This window comes from Astyanax mexicanus, chromosome 4 (genome assembly GCF_023375975.1).
Source record: "Astyanax mexicanus isolate ESR-SI-001 chromosome 4, AstMex3_surface, whole genome shotgun sequence".
Lineage (NCBI taxonomy): Eukaryota > Metazoa > Chordata > Actinopteri > Characiformes > Acestrorhamphidae > Astyanax > Astyanax mexicanus.
In genome coordinates, this window is record NC_064411.1 from 35,741,370 (window position 1) to 35,761,459 (window position 20,090).

The window sequence follows — 20,090 nt, forward strand, 5'->3', positions numbered from 1 at the left end:
ACTGTCTCTCCCTCTCTCACACTCTCACACTCTCTCGCTCTGTCTCTCCCTCTCTCGCTCTGTCACTCTTTCTCTTGCACTTGCTCTGTCTCACTCACTCTGTCTCTCGCTCTCTTGCTCTGTCTCTCATTCTCTCATACTGTCTCTCTCTCTCTCACCCTGTCTCTCTTTCTCTTGCACTTGCTCTGTCTCACTCACACTGTTTCTGCCTCTTTTGTGCTGTCTCTCCCTCTCACACTGGCTCTCCCTCTCTCATACTGTCTCTCCCTCTCTCGCACTGTCTCTTCTTCTCTAGCACTGTCTCTCCCTCTCTCACGCTGTCTCACACTGGCTCTCCCTCTCTCATATTGTCTCTCCCTCTCTCGCACTGTCTCTTCTTCTCTAGCACTGTCTCTCCCTCTCTCACACTGTCTCACACTCTCTCGCTCTGTCTCTCCCTCTCTCGCTCTGTCACTCTTTCTCTTGCACTTGCTCTGTCTCACTCACTCTCGCTCTCTTGCTCTGTCTCTCATTCTCTCATACTGTCTCTCTCTCTCTCACCCTGTCTCTCTTTCTCTTGCACTTGCTCTGTCTCACTCACACTGTTTCTGCCTCTTTTGTGCTGTCTCTCCCTCTCACACTGGCTCTCCCTCTCTCGTACTGTCTCTCCCTCTCTCGCACTGTCTCTTCTTCTCTAACACTGTCTCTCCCTCTCTCACGCTGTCTCACACTGGCTCTCCCTCTCTCGTATTGTCTCTCCCTCTCTCTCACTGTTTCTCCTTCTCTAGCGCTGTCTCTCCCTCTCTCACACTGTCTCTCACTCTCTCTCACTGTCTCTCCTTCTCTAGTGCTGTCTCTCCCTCTCTCACACTGTCTCTCACTCTTTCGAGCTGTCTCTCCCTCTCTCACTCTGTCTCTTGCTCACTTGTGCAATTTTTTCTTTTCTCACTCCGTCTCTTGCTCACTCCCTCTGTCTTTCTCTTGTGCTCTGTCTCTCCCTTTCTCACACTGTCTCTTCCTCATTCATGCTGTCTCTTCCTTTGTCTCTTGCTCATATGTTCTGTCTATCCCTCTCTCGCTCTGTCTTTTTCTCTCTCGCACTGTTTCCCTCTCTTGTGCTGTCTCATCCTCTCTCGTGCTGTCTCTCCCTCACTCGCGCTTTCTCTCCCCCTGTCTCTTGCTCACTTGCTCTGTCTCTCCCTCTCTCACCCTGTTTCTCCGTCTTTCGCTCTGTCTTTCCTTCCCTCATGCTGTCTTTCACTCTCTTGTGCTGTTTCTCCCTCTCTCGTTTTGTCTCCTTCTCTCTTGCACTGTCTCTCCCTCTCTCCTGCTGTTTTTCCTTCACTTGCACTGTCTTTCCCTCTCTCCTGCTGTCTTTCCTTCACTTGCACAGTCTCCCCCTCTCTCACACTATCTCTTGCTTTGTCTCCTTGCTCTGAAACTCCTGTATAAATCTGTACTTCAGTAGAGTGGCTTTACTGCTTCTTACAGCCTGACTGGTAAAATTCATACATAAGCTGCACTGGATTATAAGGCGCACTGATGTTACTGTATTATATTCTGTTGTATTGTAAGAAGGCGAGTTTACACTTTAAATAGATCTAGAAAATATACTATGCATTAATATGATGTGCCAAATCATAGCAATCTGCCATTATTCACACACACATATATACATATATAAAAAAGATACACATACTGACGTAGATCCCTGGCACTCGCAGACAAATATAAACCACCCAGACATATTTGATGTGGGGAAAAAACAAACACTGTCTTGGAACAAACACACAATGTGACTGGAAAAAAAAAATATATATAACACTGTAGAATAACACTCTCGGTGGACTCTCACTCAGTGAGGGTTGATGGGAAGAGAAAAAAAAACAGATTGTGCTACATTGTCTCTGGGAAAGTGGGTCCAGGATGGCCAGGCCTAATTCAAACCAGGACACACTCTGCTCTTCATATCCATCTGGACACAACCCCCCCCCCCCCCCCCCCCCCCCACACACATTTATAGCCCCATTCATTCATGATATAAGCCTGTGGGAGCCCTACGGAATGGTTCAGCCCGGAGAGCCTGCAGATCATTTACAGATCATTTTACAACGGACAATAATCATGGAAATAAATATATATTACTTATTAAAAAGCTCTTTTATACTGTGCATGAACCCACACAAATCTGGACAAAAGTGGACCTCAAGGAACCAGTAAAACACTGGACATAAATGTAGGCTATGGCCTGTTTACAGCAATTGCCAACCGAAAGTGCATATAGAATTTGGCAAGTCAATAAAGTCTTATTGGATTATTTGTATTGTTTCTGTCATTGTACATGATAAAAAAGGTATGAAAATAAAAAGGGAATGGGTCGGAAAAAAGAAAGAAATCATGTCGGACATGCTGCAAAATGCTAGCTAGCTAGGTTTTTGTGCCACAAAACTATAAGCTTCAGCGCTAGTTCTAGCACAGGGGTGTCCAAACTTTTTTTGTTTGGGGGCCAGAAGGAGAAATATATTTGAAGTCAAGGGCCACACTAACAAATAATGAAATATACCTCTTTAAATAATACTTTTTCCTGATTATTTCATTTACACATCATTTTACTTGACTTACTATCTTTATCTTTGACAGTGTTGTGTAAACTAAGATTTTTCAAATTGATGTTTAATTTCATAATGTCTCTTAATATTAAACTCCTTAATTAGGGCAACTTTTAGACTTTGGCCTGTTTTCCTTTTTTTTAAGATGCTTCAAAGTAAACACCTTAGATAAAGACAGCTTTGCACGTCTTTGCTGGATTTTCAGATTTTCAGTCAGTTTTATAATGTAGAGTCACCTGGAATGTTCAGCTTTCAGTTAACAGCTGTGCTAAACTCGTCAAGAGTTAATTACTTGAATTGCCTCTTAATGTGTTTGAGAGCATCGGTTGTAAAATTGTGAAGAGTATATTAAGAGAATATTATGGCAAGAACTACTGAACTAAGTAAAGAAAAATTGACAATCAACTAAAGAATTTTGAATGTATCCTCAAGTGCAGTCACAAAGACCATCAAAAACGTGTTGATGAAACGTGTTGATGGCTCTCACAAGGACTCTTCCAGGAAAGGAAGAGCAAGAGTTCCTCTGTTGCACAGGATAAGTTCATCAGCGTTATCAGCCTCAGAAACCGCAAGAAGGTGGGTTTACTCTTAGAATTTGCACTTTTATTGCCCCTCAAATTCATAAGTAGACATTTGTTCGTTTCCTTTTTTTATTTATTTATTTTTTAATTAAGAAGCGAACTTAAAACTACTTTTATTGCAAATGCTACTCGTGCCTGGGTACAAATAGCCACACCCTAAAAGACAAGATAATTAACACAAACTGAATTACAGCAATTTTAGTGTATCCAAACAGCTCTCTGCGTACATGATAAAATGTTTTTTTTAATATTTTTTTTTAATAAACCAGCCCATTTATACATACAAAAGAATAATATTTTATTCTGCCATACTTCAGATCTAATAATACAAGACTGCTCCTCTAAATGCCTTGTCTGTTTGTACAAAATACACAGAAATGTAATGAAAAACACACTTTGTTATTCCCTCTTCATCTTCTTCTTCTTTTTTTTTCAAAAGCAAAAGTGAAAAGGCTGCTTAAACAGCGAGCAGCATTATTTGTACATTATGGTCTATATTTATGTGACACAATCACGAGCATTACTTCTAATGTGCACAATTTTCCATCACACAGGCCTGAAATATTCATTCATTCATTTGCGGTGAATTCAGACGAGAGTGAGATTAGACAGCGAGGAGCTTCAGAGCAATTTCAGACACTGAAAGTCTAAGGCCAGGTTCAAGTCCAGTTCAAAAGATAATCAATACTCTTTATATTTCTCTCTTTCTCTCGCGTTTTTACTCTCTCTCTCTCTCTCTCTCTCTCTCTCTCTCTCTCTCTGACCTAACACTCAAGTCATATGCTTTGAAAATAAAACTGAAAAAAAAAAAAAAATCTATGTCACGTGACATCTTGTAGCTCCTCAATTTCCACTTCCTGTTGGTTTTACTTTGATGTCTGTGTAATCACACGTCCAAAGTGTAATTATGATGCGTGGCAGTGGACAATTAGCTATTTTTTAAACACGAGGTGACGAAACTCAGAGATGTGGATCTGGACAGGAATAAAATTACCAGAGGGTCCCGGAGTTCAGCGAAAAACAGTAGATAATTCAACCTGTAATTTTCTCAGAGGACAAGCTAGCTCATCACTAAGGTTAGCTAGCTCATCACTAAGGTTAGCTAGCTCATCACAAAGGTTAGCTAGCTCATCACAAAGGAAAGCTAGCTCATCACAAAGGTTAGCTAGCTCATCACAAAGGTTAGCTAGCTCATCACTAAGGTTAGCTAGCTTGTTGCTAAGGTTAGCTAGCTCATCACAAAGGTTAGCTAGCTCATCACTAAGGTTAGCTAGCTCGTCACAAAGGTTAGCTAGCTCATCACTAAGGTTAGCTAGCTTGTTGCTAAGGTTAGCTAGCTCATCACAAAGGTTAGCTAGCTCATCACTAAGGTTAGCTAGCTTGTCACTAAGGTTAGCTAGCTCGTCACAAAGGTTAGCTAGCTCATCACTAAGGTTAGCTAGCTCATCACTAAGGTTAGCTAGCTCATCGCTAACTTTAGTTCTCTTTCTGGTAACATTAGTATTTTAGCTAGCTCATCACTAAGGTTAGCTAGCTTGTCACTAAGGTTAGCTAGCTCATCACTAACTTTAGTTCTCTTTCTGGTAACATTAGTATTTTAGCTAGCTCATCACTAAGGTTAGCTAGCTCATCACTGAGGTTAGCTAGCTCATCACAAAGGTTAGCTAGCTCATCACTAAGGTTAGCTAGCTTGTTGCTAAGGTTAGCTAGCTCATCACAAAGGTTAGCTAGCTCATCACTAAGGTTAGCTAGCTCGTCACAAAGGTTAGCTAGCTCATCACTAAGGTTAGCTAGCTCATCACTAAGGTTAGCTAGCTCATCACTAAGGTTAGCTAGCTCATCGCTAACTTTAGTTCTCTTTCTGGTAACATTAGTATTTTAGCTAGCTCATCACTAAGGTTAGCTAGCTTGTCACTAAGGTTAGCTAGCTCATCACTAACTTTAGTTCTCTTTCTGGTAACATTAGTATTTTAGCTAGCTCATCACTAAGGTTAGCTAGCTCATCACTGAGGTTAGCTAGCTCATCACAAAGGTTAGCTAGCTCATCACTAAGGTTAGCTAGCTTGTTGCTAAGGTTAGCTAGCTCATCACTAACTTTAGTTCTCTTTCTGGTAACATTAGTATTTTAGCTAGCTCGTCACTAAGGTTAGCTAGCTCATCACTAAGGTTAGCTAGCTTGTCACTAAGGTTAGCTAGCTCATCACTAAGGTTAGCTAGCTCATCACTAAGGTTAGCTAGCTCATCACTAAGGTTAGCTAGCTCATCACAAAGGTTAGCTAGCTCATCACTAAGGTTAGCTAGCTTGTTGCTAAGGTTAGCTAGCTCATCACAAAGGTTAGCTAGCTCATTACTAAGGTTAGCTAGCTTGTCACTAAGGTTAGCTAGCTCGTCACAAAGGTTAGCTAGCTCATCACTAAGGTTAGCTAGCTCATCACTAAGGTTAGCTAGCTCATCGCTAACTTTAGTTCTCTTTCTGGTAACATTAGTATTTTAGCTAGCTCGTCACTAAGGTTAGCTAGCTCATCACTAAGGTTAGCTAGCTTGTCACTTATGTTAGCTAGCTCATCACTAACTTTAGTTCTCTTTCTGGTAACATTAGTATTTTAGCTAGCTCATCAGTAACGTTAGCTAGCTCATCACTAAGGTTAGCTAGCTCATCACTAAGGTTAGCTAGCTCATCACTAAGGTTAGTAGCTTGTCACTAAGGTTAGCTAGCTTGTCACTAAGGTTAGCTAGCTTGTCACTAAGGTTAGCTAGCTTATTATTAGCTTTAGTTCTCTCCCCAGTAACATTAGTATTTTAGCTAGCTCATCACCTCATCATATCATACCTCACTGGGCGCTCGTTCAAGGTGTCGTGGCAAGGGCAGCTGTCCTCAGCCCGCTCCTTATCCACTGGGGTTCCCCAAGGTTCGGTACTGGGACCCCTTCTCTTCTCCATATACACCACCTCTCTTGGTCAGGTTATCCGCTCACATGGATTTTCCTACCATTGCTTTGCTGACGACACCCAGCTATACCTGTCGTTCTCACCTGAAGATCACTCAATCTCTGCACGGATTTCGCAGTGTCTCTCTGACATATCCTCATGGATGAGGGAGCATCACCTTCAATTAAATCTCTCAAAGACTGAACTTCTGGTTATACCAGCAAAACCATCTTTTCAACATAACTTCTCTATAAGTATCGACTCTCTCTCTCTCTCACCGACAAAGGTTGCTAGGAACCTGGGTGTTATGGTTGATGACCAACTCTCCTTCACGCACCATGTGGCCTCGGTTGCTCGGTCCTGCCGCTTTGCGCTCTATAACATCCAAAAAATTAGACCGTTCCTGACGCAACAGGCCACCCAACTCCTGGTGCAAGCGGTCGTCATCTCATGCCTCGACTACTGCAATGCCCTGCTAACTGGCCTCCCGGCCTGTGTAGTAAAACCACTCCAGATGATCCAGAACGCAGCAGCACGTCTGGTCTTCAACCAGCCAAAACGGGCACATGTCACCCCGCTGCTCATTGAGCTCCATTGGCTACCAGTTGATGCTCGCATCAAATTCAAAACTCTTACAATCGCCTACAAGGTGATGTCAGAACAGGCTCCTTCCTACCTGCACTCGCTCCTGAAGGCTTACGCTACCTCCCGGCCGCTGCGCTCCTCCAGTGAACGTCGCCTCGCTTTGCCAAACGTTCACACAAAGCAATCCAGACTGTTCTCATACAGAGTTCCCCAATGGTGGAACAAACTACCTTCTACTACCAGATCAGGAGAATCTCTCGCTATCTTTAAGAAACTCCTGAAGACAGAGCTCTTCAAAGAGCACTTACTCTCTTAACACCTCTAACACACTAACTACTTCTAACCTCATTTCCTTCTTCCTCTCCTTCACTCCTCTATCCTATTATTCCCCTTGTCCTCCTTTTATCCCTATCCAAAGATGTTTTACCTTTAAACTTATTTTACATTGTACTTGACTATTGTAAGTCGCTTTGGACAAAAGCGTCTGCCAAATGTAATGTAATGTAATGTAATGTAAACTAAGGTTAGCTAGCTCATCACTAAAGTTAGCTAGCTTGTCACTAAGGTTAGCTAGCTCATCACTACGGTTAGCTAGCTCGTCGCTAAGGTTAGCTAGCTCATCACTAAGGTTAGCTGGCTCATCACTAAGGTTAACTAGCTCATCACTAAGGTTAACTGGCTCATCACTAAGGTTAGCTAGCTTGTTGCTAAGGATAGTTAGCTCATCACTAAGGTTAGCTGGCTCATCACTAAGGTTAGCTGGCTTGTTGCTAAGGTTAGTTAGCTCATCACTAAGGTTAGCTAGCTTGTCACTAAGGTTAGCTAGCTCATCACTAAGGTTAGCTAGCTTGTCACTAAGGTTAGCTAGCTCATCACTAAGGTTAGCTAGCTTGTCACTAAGGTTAGCTAGCTCATCACTAGCTTTACTTCCCTCCCTGGTAACATTATTCTTCAGACTTTCAGTCAGTGCTATGAGGTAGAATCACCTGGAATTTTCAACTTGAGCAGCATTATTTGTATATTATGGTCTTCATTTAGGGGACACAATCGCAAGATTGTTAAAGGTAAGCACTTTAAATGACAGCTTTGCGCATCTTCTCAGTCAGATTTATGAGGTAGAGTCACCTGGAATGTTTAGCTTTCAGTTAACAGCTGTGCTGCTAAACCTGAACAGCACTATTTGTATAATTTGTTCTATATTTATGCGACACAATCGCAAACATTACTTCTACTGTGCACTATTTTCCATCATACAGGCCTGAAATATTCATTCAAATTCAGACGAGAGTGAGATTAAACTTCCAGAAGCTCCAGAGCAATTTCAGACACTGGGAGTCTTAAGGCCAGGTTCAAGTCCAGTTCAAAAGATAATCAATACTCTTTTTCTCTCTCTGTCTCTCTCTCTCTCTATTTCTCTCTCTCTCTCTCTCAGACCCAACACTCTCCATCTCTTCCCCTCTCCTTCCCCTTCACTGCTTCCTGCTATCTAACGTGCACACACACACACACACACACACCAACCACTTTACGCACTCAAAGGCCATGCGAGCGTTTACCGGGATGCTATGCTTTCAAAGGCCCGGCAACAAAAGGGCGCATTCCGCCGGTGGTGGGGAGGGGACCACTCGGAGGCTCCTCTTATTCCCTCAAAAAGCACCAAACAGCACGTCTGAAAGCCCCTCCACAATAAGAGAGCCCATCAATTACGGTCCGCAGAGGCCGCCACAATAACCTGAGAGACAGAAGGATGCTTTATGGGCTCCCTGATACTGCAGCCCCGTGGCCGGCGCTACAGTGCGCTGACTCATTCTCTGATTACTTTTTCAGCAGCTCGCGGCGAGAGGCTGGAAGAAGAAAAAAAAAAATAAAATAAAAAAAACGAGAAGGAAAGAAAAGCAGAAGAGCTGACATTTATGATCAGAAGATCCTTATTGCTGCCACACTCCACAATTTCCGTCAATGGACTGAGAAGGACACAGGGCTGGTGTGTCTCAACATACAATACACCGTGCAGCTTCTACCCATTCTCCATTACCGTTGTATGAAAACGACAACAAGCACAAATAAGCTAAAGGCTTGTTCAAGGGTTGCTTTTAAATCTGTAATGCAATGAAAAAGAGTGAAAAACGGTGAAAAAGTGCTTAAAAGCAACACAGCAACCAGAAGTCATTCATTTCAATGAGAGTCAGCAACACACAGCAGTGTTCTGCAATGCGACCATGAGCGACCAAAGAGTTCATATCAAACAAAAAGATGACAACGCAACTATATTAAGAAACACAGCAAACAAAAATATGACAACGCAACTGCATTAAGAAAATGCAGCCTTTCAGAAACACTGCATTAAGGGGAAAGCAAATACATTTGCTACACCGGAAATGCAAATGTTGTTGTGATGGGCCTTCCTGGAAAACCGTACTCAACATTCACGCAAATCAAAAGCAATGCGCTTTTGCAACTACCAATCATAAAGCAGGTAGCAAATTTTGCATTTTTAAGTGTCAGTGCGTAAAAGGCAAAGTTGTGATGACAAATGAACATGATGAACCACCATGACCATCCATACTGTTATCAGTAACAAGCCCAAAAGCCAGAGAAATCTTTTGAAGGCATTTCCATGTATTTTCAACCATACAATGCTAAAAAAAAAAAAAAAAATAAATGAATAAAAATATGAGTCAGCAACACACAGCGGTGTTCTGCAAAGCGACCATGAGCGACCAACGGGATCGAATGCAGTGATGCTCTCAACTTTACACAAATCAACAGCAATGTGCTTAAAGCAGGTTTGCACATTTTGTATTTTTAAGTTTCAGTGCATAAAGGGCAAGAGCACAAGCCTAAGCTGTGATAATGTTCAATTCCTCAAACAGCATTGCGCCACATAGGCAGGGTTTGTACTTTGGCAAATGAACATGATGAACCAACATGACCATCCATACTGTTATCAGTAACAAGCCCAAAAGTCAGGGAACATTTTTACAGGGATACTGGGATGTCCTATCCCTAAATGAAAGATTTTTTTGTTAAAAATGCTACAAATATTACCCCATACTGTTGCACACCATGGGCCCTGTGCGTCACGATGCTCACTGCTATCTTACTATTTTTTCAACTATGTCAAAAGTAAGTGTAACGTTTATCAGTTTAATTTCCTGAATGTTAGGGCCAAATGAAAAACTGTAAAATTGGATGTAAAAACTCATTATTGATTTTTTTACCCATAGTGCACTGTAGAAGAAGAATTTTTATAATGTTTGTTTTTTTTCTTCTCTACCCCTCAAAATGGGAATTTTAGGAAATTTGAAAAAAAAAAACCACAATGTTTTCTCAATTTTACGATTTCTTTCAGTTTTGCATCTTGTAACAAATGTTAGTTGGATTATCTGGAACATCTGATTTGTGTTACAAGACTCAAAAATGGAAACATCTGAAAATTGAGAAAAAAATAATGTATTCATTTTTCATGAAATTCTGTTTACGAAAGGCTGAAATGAAAAATTAGAAAACTGAAAACCCGGAAGAAAACTTATTTCTTCTTTACTTTACTAAATGGAAAAAATAAATAATTAAGTTTTGCACCCAATTTTTAAATTTTGAACTCAGCTTGAAATGTTCAGAAAATGGAACTGCTAAACGCTACACTGACCATCAAAGCATAGTTTTTGCATCAAGCAAGAGGGTTATCTCCCCTCTCATCTTTCTTTTCCTGAATAGCCATAAGCTGATAGCATGTTTCGATCTAGATGATCAAGATGTGATTGCAGGACGAATGTGACCAAATAACACCCATCTGTCTCTCTGTCTGTCTGTCTGTCTGTCTGTAGGCCTGAATGATTTAGTAAACTATTAATTTTCCCCGTCCTCCATGCAGAAATCTTTCAGCTGGGTGATGTTTGAGAGGTTTCTTGCATGCAGTAATGCAGCATGTGGGATTTCAAGTCACCCCAAAGCTAATCAGTAATTCCAGAACTCTCCATTTCTTTCTTTAAAGTAAATTAATTGCTTATTAATGTCTTTATAAAAATGCAAACAAGCCTCTTCTGATACTGATGTTATTGCAGGTGAAAATGAGCTTGAATGTCGCTCAAAACCTGATATTTTGTTGCATACGATTGGCCACGTAGCAAACTTCTAATATTCTAGATAGAGATAGGTTTGTTTGCATTTTCTTTCATTTGCATTTTCTTGTCTTGTTTTATGTGTGCATCAGGTTTTCACTTTTTTTTTTTTTTTCAATTTCACCTCAGAACGGGTAATTAAAATTTTACTTTTGTTGGAATAACCAGTAGAATGTGTACACAACTGTCCTATAAAAAGGAAAGTGTTACTGATCTACCTATAAAACCAAAAATAAGCAACATAAGCTCTTCCATATCCTACAGTCTGTTTGTAGATATAGGGGTTGTAATGACAGTGACGGCTCACAGGTCTCTCCACAGGGTGCAGAAGGCAGCATGCTCTGATTCTGCTCACCGGTTTTGGGGTCGACAGTGAAGTAGGGCTGCCCTTGTAAGATGCTGTAGACAATCCTAGCACTGTTGCCATATGTGGGGTCATCGGCGTCCGTGGCAGTGATCTGGAAAACTGACGTTCCTGCAAGAAAAGGAGGAAAGATAAAGAGTAAAAGTTCTGTCAGGAATGCTCTTCACTGAACAGATATAGAGGTTTGTGTTTGCAACGTCGAGCTCAGCTCAGAGTAAATAGCAGCTTTGTAAGGCCTCGGATGCTCTGGCCTTTTCTTCGGCTGATCCTGACCTGCTCAGGTCTCTTTCTGACCTGACTCGCCCTGAATCCACCCACCCAGAGCTTCAGAGAAAAGTTCAGAAATGCAGAGATGTATAAAGTGGTGTTTCTGTCATTTTTGCATTATAGCTACGAGGCAAATACATATTAACCTTGTGTTTTTAGATAGATTCAAACATTTCGACATTTGAGCTATTTGAACAGTTGAGAGATGAAGTTTATATTACTAAATAAAAAAAAAAAACCTGAATAAGTTTTAGTTCCCCCCTTTTGCTCAAATGGACATACATATGAAGAAAAAAAAATAAGAGACCACTTCAGTTTATCTGATTTTGCAATTTTTAGGTTTCTGTTTAAATAAAATGAACACTGCTGTTGCAGAGCGTTCAGACCTCAAACAATGCAAAGAAAACAAATTCATATTTTGATAAGAGTTTTAAGAGTTCAGAAATCAATATTTGGTGGAATAACCCTGGTTTTTAATCACAGTTTTCATGCATCGTGGCATGGTCTCCTCCACCAGTCTTACACACTGCTTTTGGATAACTTTATGCCTTTACTCCTGGTGCCAAAATTCAAGCAGTTCAGTTTGGTTTGATGGCTTGTGATCATCCATCTTCATCTTGATTATATTCCAGAGGTTTTTAACTTGATAAAATCAAGAAAAAAACATTATTAGGTGTTCTCTCTCTTTTTTTTAAGAGCTGTAGCTAACTAACGTCATTTAAATGGGTAAGATGTTAGGCAGAAAGTGAACAGTCCCAAAGGAAATTTAGGAAATAACGTTTCCAGTAACTATCTTCTAGTCTCTCACATTGACAGGGAGAGATTTTTCAACTTCTCCATGCAGTATTCTTTCAGCTGCTGTATGTGATGTTTGATAGGTTTATTGCATGACGAATTCTACAGTTTCAATTTACCCCACAGCAACTCAATAGGATTAAGATAATTAAAAGGGTTAACTTGGCCATTGCAGAACACTCAATTCCTTTCATAAAATGTTAGTCTAGGTTAGGTTTGTCAATTTCTATATGGTCTCAATTTCTAGATCAAGATGAATTGAGCTCAAAAATGGATCTAAAATGATCCACCCAGAACAGAATGCCGAAGATATGTACTGTGTTGTTTTTCTGTCATTTTTGCATTGCAATAGATACAGATAGATAGATAGACAGACAGACAGACAGAAAACCACTCTCCGGCAACTCAACAGGAATTATATCCTTAATAGGATTTGCATGACCATTCCAGAATTCTTCATTTCTTTCAATGACCCATTCTTTGGACTGGAGTTTTAGGTGTTAGGTCATTGTCATGTGGTGAGGTCCACACCTCAGCTTTAGCTTCAGTTTTTTGGATATGTGTTTTGGTACCACTTTAAAATAAGACTACGTTAATAAAGGGTTTATAAATGGTTTATAATTAGTTTATTATTGGTTACTAATTAGGTTGTAAATGCCTTAAAATCATTAATATTCAAAAAATAACACATACATAGAAAGGGCAACAATGACCTGTTGTTTGCCAAATAGTGAACCCATAGCCATCTATATTGTTGCCCTTTCTATGTACGTGTTATAACTGATTATTAATGATTTTTAAGGCATTTACAACCTAATTAGTAACCATTAATAAACTAATTGTCAACCGTTTATAAACCCTTTATAAAGGTAGTCTTATTTTAAAGTGGTACCGATGTTTTTTTCATGGTTCAATTATTTTTAAGATTAAGATCGAACAAAATCAAAACAAACTAATGTCTGAGGTTTGAACATGACAGCCTCCTCTGATGTCTTCCCTAACAATGGTCTAATCATGTGCAGGGGATACTAACGTTTCCTCAAATAGTTGGATTTAAAAAGAAACGTTGTCAGTTTTAAGTATTTGCTTAGTCTAATTTGTTCCTAAGTTCAATTTGTCAAGTTCCATCTCTCGAAACTGTTCAAATGAAGCTCAAATGTTCATATGGGAAAGGTTTTCATGGGGTGTCCTTAGACATGAATGTTTGCTAGCTAACAAGTTCAATAAAAGGTTAGCATTGAGCAATGCTTCAAGACATATAGGTTCACTACACCTATTTATTTAACAGCTAAAAATGATCATACTTTTCATTTTGAATCCCAAAACCCTCGATCTAGTGAATCTAGTAAACACCTACATTAGCCTCATGGCTTCGGTGTAAATAAGCAAACTCTGTATGCCAAACACATCTCGCCTTTGGAGTAGGGGTAAAAATACTGAGTAAATTAGATTTTCCACCACAGCTCTTTCTATAGCACTGCTTTGCTAGAGCCAGGCATGGGCCTGGGAGATAGCACTGCACCATCCATGTGCTCAGCTCTCACCATATAGAATAACGCAACCTTGATGCTAAGAGAAGAAAAGCACCCCGTTCAACAATAGCTGCTGTGAAGATTCTGCCTGCTTCTGCTGACCAGCAAGAACAAGGAGTGACCAGTTGATGCCTCAGGCCATTAATCCAGCCAGCGGGGCTTTATATAAAGATGGTTTTGCACCCTGCCTCGTAATACTCAGTTCTGCAGACACTACCTCTGCTGCTTTAGCTTCTTACCTAGCGTGCCCTAATAGCTAACACTGTATTCGGTTGCTGTCAATCATGTAGCTTCAGTTTATACTGGTTTATGAAAGAAAATGACAGCTTACTTTGGAAAAGAAAAAAGAAAGAACTTTGAATGCATTATGAAGAATGAACCGAGAGATGGTTATACTGTAGGCATTGGTGTTGGGGTCAAGGGGGTGGATAAGGGTCTCGGCTAGAGAGGAGCCACTGTTGTATGAGAGAACCACTGCTCATTGGCGACCATTGACACCCTTACCTCTTCTGAATAAGGGTTCTGAATTTGGTTGTTGTTGCTCCACCCCCAGTGAAGCTACAATACTGTATGTGCAGCATACGCAACACCGCTGGTAGTCCTCCAGAATAACTCTTGCCAACTCAAATCTTTGTTTAATAGATTTCTAACATTGTTTCTCTGCATGATTCAGCAGCTCTGCTAATCTTACTTGTTAATCACCCTGTTTGTATCCTACTGTATTCGTCTGAAATCCTAATTGTATGGTCATTTGTATTCTATCAATTGCAGCCCAGAGGAGAATCAATGCTCTCAGTGGTCTCGCGCTTATTTGTATTCAGATTGTTGGTTATCTCAGTGGTTCCTTGTGTTTTTACAAAGTTTTCCTATCGAGTCGCTCTCATTTACTTTGGATATTTTTCCATTCCTGTCGTTGTTCATTTTAAATGTTTTCAGATTGAAACTTTCATTCATCTCAGCTCTTCCTTGTCTTCTAGTAACAATTTGGTTCCTCTCAGTGATTCTCCTTTATCATTTTTGAGAGTTTGTGCTGTTTTTTAATTGGTGGTTACTTGTGTGTTTTCACTTGTGTGCATGTGATTGGGAAAAAATGGTTAAAATTTGGATTTCCTTATGGAAAGAAGAATGAAAGTTTTCTCCTTTGGATCTTGGTTCCTCTCAGGGGTTCTTCCTTCTGTTCCTGTGGATGTTTTACTTCTTCAGAGCCTTGATTCTTCTCAACAGTTGCTCGAACAATTAAAACATATTTGCTAACCAGTCTAATTTCATTGCAGTGGTTTATACGCAAGGTCTTAGGCCATTTTTTTTTACTGATATCTTTGGTACATCTTGCTGAATCTTCATCAGTTGTCAAAGTCTTCAAAGTCTTGGGTCCTCAGTGTTGTACTATTGGAGTTTCTTTGATGGTGGCCAATTGTTAGTTGATGTATCAGAGCTGGGAATCTGGTGCTTCCATCAAAAAACATTTGCTAGCTAGTTGTTCTGTATTGGTGGCTGTTTGAATCTGGTCTTTTTTTCTTCTAGTGTTCAGGGTATTGCAAGTGATGGGGTAGTACAAGAATCCACCCCCAAGTGGTTGGGTTCTTTAAATCAGTTAATTTGGAGAGAAAATTGGGTACAATGTTGGGTTCCTTATGCTTCTTTAAGGTTTTTGTGCTTTTGAAATGGGACTTTGTGGGGAGTCTTGGTAATTCTTAAAAGTTCCTCATACAGTTAAAAAGTTCTGACTCATCAGTCTTATTTTGTCTTAGTGGTTTATAATCAGGGTTTTGGGTCATTTTTTCTCTTTACGCTTTCCTTTATGGTTCACCTTCTCAATCTTCATCAGTCTTTAGGGTCTTTTAGTCTTGGTTCCTGTCATTGTTTTTTTTTATGCTTTAATTGAGTTTTTCGATGGTGGCCAACTGTTGGCTGATGTATCAGAGCTAGGAATCTTGTGCTTCCATCCAAATGCACTGGCTCCCGAAATAATGCAGCATTGGTGTCAATTTAAAATGGGTCTTTATCCTCCTAGTGTTGGGGACATCACATGTAATGTAGTAGTCCTAGTAAGTAGGTGGGTCAATTGAATCAGCTAAATTGGGTAAAAGGTTCGGTTTTCCTTTTGAAATGGATGTTTCTGGGGAGTCTTGGTTGTTCTCAGCAGTACCTCATACAGTTAAAAAGTTCTTACTAATCAGTCTAATTACCTCTCAGTGGTTTTTAATTAGGGTTTTGAGTCATTTTTCTTTTTACGCTTCCCAACAAACAAATAACAGAAAAAAACAACAGAACAGAGAATTAATGTGAGCTATAGCTAATGTAACAGGTACTAATTTATGAATATAAAAATGTGAAGGGCACTAACTATAGAGCTATGGGTTTTTCGAGTCTGTTAGTCTAGGTTTCTGTTAATGCTGGTTGCAGTTGGTGGTAGCTTGAATCTAGTCTTCTTCTAGTGTATATGGCATGTGATGTGATCCTAGTAAGTGGGTGGGTTAATTGAATCAGCTAAATTGGGCATACAATTGGAAAAAAAGTTGGGTTCCTAATTCTTCTTTAAGGTATTGGACTTTTGAATCGGAATGGTTTCCTCTCAGGCATTCTTCCTTCTGTTACTGGGGAGTCTTGGTTCTTCTCGGCAGTTCCTCATACAGTTAAAAAGTTCATACTCATCAGTCTTCCTAGTGTTGGGTTTATTGAAAGTGATTTAGTAGTCCTAGTAAGTGGGTTATTTGAATCAGCTAAATTGGGTTGAAAATTGGGTAAACGAAAAGTTGGGTTCCTCATGTTTCTTTAAGGTTTTGTCCTTTTAAATCTTAATTGGTTATTCCTCATTTGGGGTTCTTCTTTATTTTTCTAGGGAGTCTTGGTTCTTCTCGGCAGTTTCACATGCAGTTAAAAGTTCTAACACAACAGTCTTATTTCGTCTCAGTGGTTTTTAATCAAGGTTTTAGACCATTTTTCTCTTTACGCTTTTTTTTTCCTTAATCTTCTCAGTCTTCAGAGTTAGTACTTTCTCTTTTTTAGTCTTGGTTCCTTTTTATGTTTTTTATTTATGCTCTAATAGAGTTTTTTCCAACTATTCTAACCTCTGCTGAAGCTCATTAGGGCTCTGCAGACACATTTCTGCAAAAGCTGCTCTGTGACAAGTCTGTTGTACAAAGGGCTGCTTAAATGAAATTGAATTGAACTGAATCGAATTGCCTTCGAGTGGGCCTGGAAACCCGAGCAGCTGAAGGAAAGTAGTAGGAAAGTCGAAATCGGACTCGTCCGAAGTGTGTGAGCCCCCCTGGGGGGTAGGGGAGGTTCTGGGAGACTGTGAAGACAGGTTGTGAAGAATGATAATTTCACAGCTCTTTGGCCTGAGCTCAGCTAATCGATTCCGATAGGAAGGAAAGAGGTCTGCAGACAATTAGCACTTCCCTGACACGCTTCTACAATGTGTGTGTGAGGGTGGGTGGGTGTCTATATATGTGTGTGTGTAAGAAGGGTGTGGGCGCGGCTGTCAATCCAGGCTGTGGGCACTCAGCCTTTACTAGATTACTCGTCTATCAGGCCGGACAACACTTGTATTGGCATTTTTGCGGTGATTGGACAGCAGGAGCAGGTTGGTGTTGGTGTGATATTTTGTATGCCGATATCTGCAGAGATAGGTCAGCCAATCAAACAGCCAGGAAACATTTCAACGCTTTTTTTAAAGAGATTAACAAGTATGGTCCACCTTCTGAGGGCTACAATACTGTACATGTGGGAGTGCAAACACACCAGACAGTTCTAAAGAAAAAAAAAAAGCAATACTGAGCCATATGTTTATTTATTTTTTTAGACAAGGTTTGGATTCATTTCATAATATCTAAAGCAACATTTGAAAAGCTGTATGTCATGATTGGACCATCTGTAGGGGCACCAATTGTTTCTGTAGTTAATGACCACCTATGACAACTGGTAAAAGAATAACCATTGCTTTATTCTGGCTTGACACTTGACCCACTAGAGTAAAGTGTTGTATAGGGAAGAATAGGGAGTCTATGGTAGCACAGTGTATAGCTATACAGTAGTACAGTACCAGGTAAAAGTTGGGCACACCTTAAATTCTGTGGGGTTTTTTTCATTATTTAATTTCGAAAAAAAAGGCGGACGCAATTGCAAGTAGTATTCATTACTAAACAAAGGAAAAACAAACAATATACACAAACAATAAGCCAGAACTAAAACAACAAGGAAACAGTAAGTTTATTAACAGCAACCTGACTGACGTTAAACACGCACAAGAACTGACACTGGGACACTGAAACAAAGGGACTATATATATACACACTAAAGTAACGGGAAACAAGAAACACCTGGGGACAGGTAACAAGAGGGAGGAGCTACAACTGACACAGACTGTGAAAGCACAGAAGACAAGGGCGGAGACAAGGAGAACACAGAAAGGGCCATTTGCTAGAAACCACATGGCTAGAAAAACAGACAAGGCACGGAAAAAGATAGAAACACAGATATAGACGAGGAAAGAGACAGAACAGGATGGGAATGTAAAACCAACTATGTTTACTTCAGTAAACAAAAAAGTGTTAAATATAGCACATTTTATGTTTTACAGCTTCGGAAAAAAATAAGAGACCCCTTAAAAATGATGAGTTTCTTTGATTTTACCAAATCGTTCTCCAAAAAGCAGTGTGTAAGACTGGTGGAGGAGAACGTGCCAAAATGTAAGAAAACTGTGATTAAAAACCAGTGTTATTCCACCAAATACTGGTTTCTGAACTCTTAAAACTTTATGAATATGAACTTGTTTTCTTAGCATTATTTGAGGTCTGAAAGCTCTGCTTTTTATTTCAGCCATTTCTCATTTTCTGCAAATAAATACTTAAAATAATCATATTTTTATTTGGAATTTGGGAGAAACGTTGTTTGTATTTTATAGAATAAAAAAACAATGTTCATTTTACTCAAATATTTACCTATAAATAGCAAGAAACTGAAGCGGTCTCTTCATTTTTTCCAGAGCTGTATATTATTATTATTATTATATTATTATTCTTTAAAGTAGGCTCCTCTTGCTTAGATAAAGACAAAGAGTTTTTGCACTGTATCTTGGCTGGATTTTCTCAGTCAGTTATATGAGGTAGAGTCACCTGTAATGTTCAACTTTCAGTTAACAGCTGTGCTGAACTTATCAATAGTTAAATACTTGCCTCTTCCTAAATTTCCTGAGAACATAAATTGTGAAGTTGTGAAGAGGTAGAGTTGGTTGGTGAGATACAGTGAATAGCCCTATTTGAGTAAAATTCAAAGTAAAGTTAAAAATGACTAAGAAATGAAGGTCAGTCAATCTAAAAAGTATCAAGAATTCTAAAAGTAACCTCAAGTGCAGTGGCAAAGACCATCAAAATGTTAAACTGGTGGAACTGGCACTCATCAGGACCACTCCAGGAAAGGAAACCAAGAGTTAACTTTGAATTTAACTTTTGACTGGTACTGTATATCTGTGTGTCTGAGGATGGTGGGGTTTTGGCTCTTGATCCAGAGCATTCTGTACTAGATTACTCATCTGTCAGACTGTACAAAACTAGTATTGGCGTTTTTGCTGTGACGGGAGAGCGGGAGCAGGTTGGTGTTGTAAATATTTTGTTTGTCTAAGTCGGCAGCGAGCCACCCAATCCAACACCCGGGAAACGTTCCAGGGATTTATGCATCATTGTGTCAGCACAAATATTTCTTTAAGGGCTTTTTTTTATTTAAGTGTGTGGAATGTAAAGAATGCAGCAGGCAGGGGGTGGACTTTCGGCTGATCTTGTCTGGCACGAAATGCTGCTGAAACAACTGATTTTTTTCTTCTTTTTTTCTTTCTTTCTTTCTCCCCCTTTTTTCATCCAAAGCTGTTTAAGAGCAGTATCCTCTCTCCAGGTTCTCCGTAAGCATGCCAATAGTCTTCATAAATCCTGGCTCCAAACAAGACGAGGCTCAAACAGGCCAAAGACCCTGAATGCTGCAGTGGACCCTGCAGTGCTCCATCAGAAACTGATGACCCAGCTAATAAAGCCATGTGCAGCTCAGACTACACAGCTCTCTAATGTCTCTCTCTCTTTCTTTCTCTTTTTTCTCTCTAGGTCTACCACTCCCTTTAGTTTTTCTTTTCTCCCTCTCTCTCTCTCTCTCTCTCTATATATATATATATATATATATATATATATAATCATTAGAAAAACACTTAAAAAAAGCCCTTGCTGTTGGTCCATTCATGACCCAGCTTTTTGAAAGGTTGCTTTAAAGCTCCACTAGGTAGGATTGAGATTTTGTGCTCGTGGGCTCCCCCTACAGTTGTAGAGTGTAATAAATGTTTC

At 39.9% G+C, this 20,090-nt stretch overlaps 1 protein-coding gene across 2 annotated transcripts in view; it reads right to left on the reverse strand.

Moving 5' to 3' along the window:
* Positions 1-20,090, reverse strand: part of cdh18a (cadherin 18, type 2a) — a 164,760-nt gene that overhangs the window by 58,012 nt on the left and 86,658 nt on the right. For both annotated transcript variants that reach the window (XM_049478517.1, XM_049478518.1), the window contains exon 4: positions 11,159-11,278. In XM_049478517.1, coding sequence (XP_049334474.1) covers positions 11,159-11,278 — 120 coding nt within the window. The remainder of the gene's footprint in view (positions 1-11,158; positions 11,279-20,090) is intronic.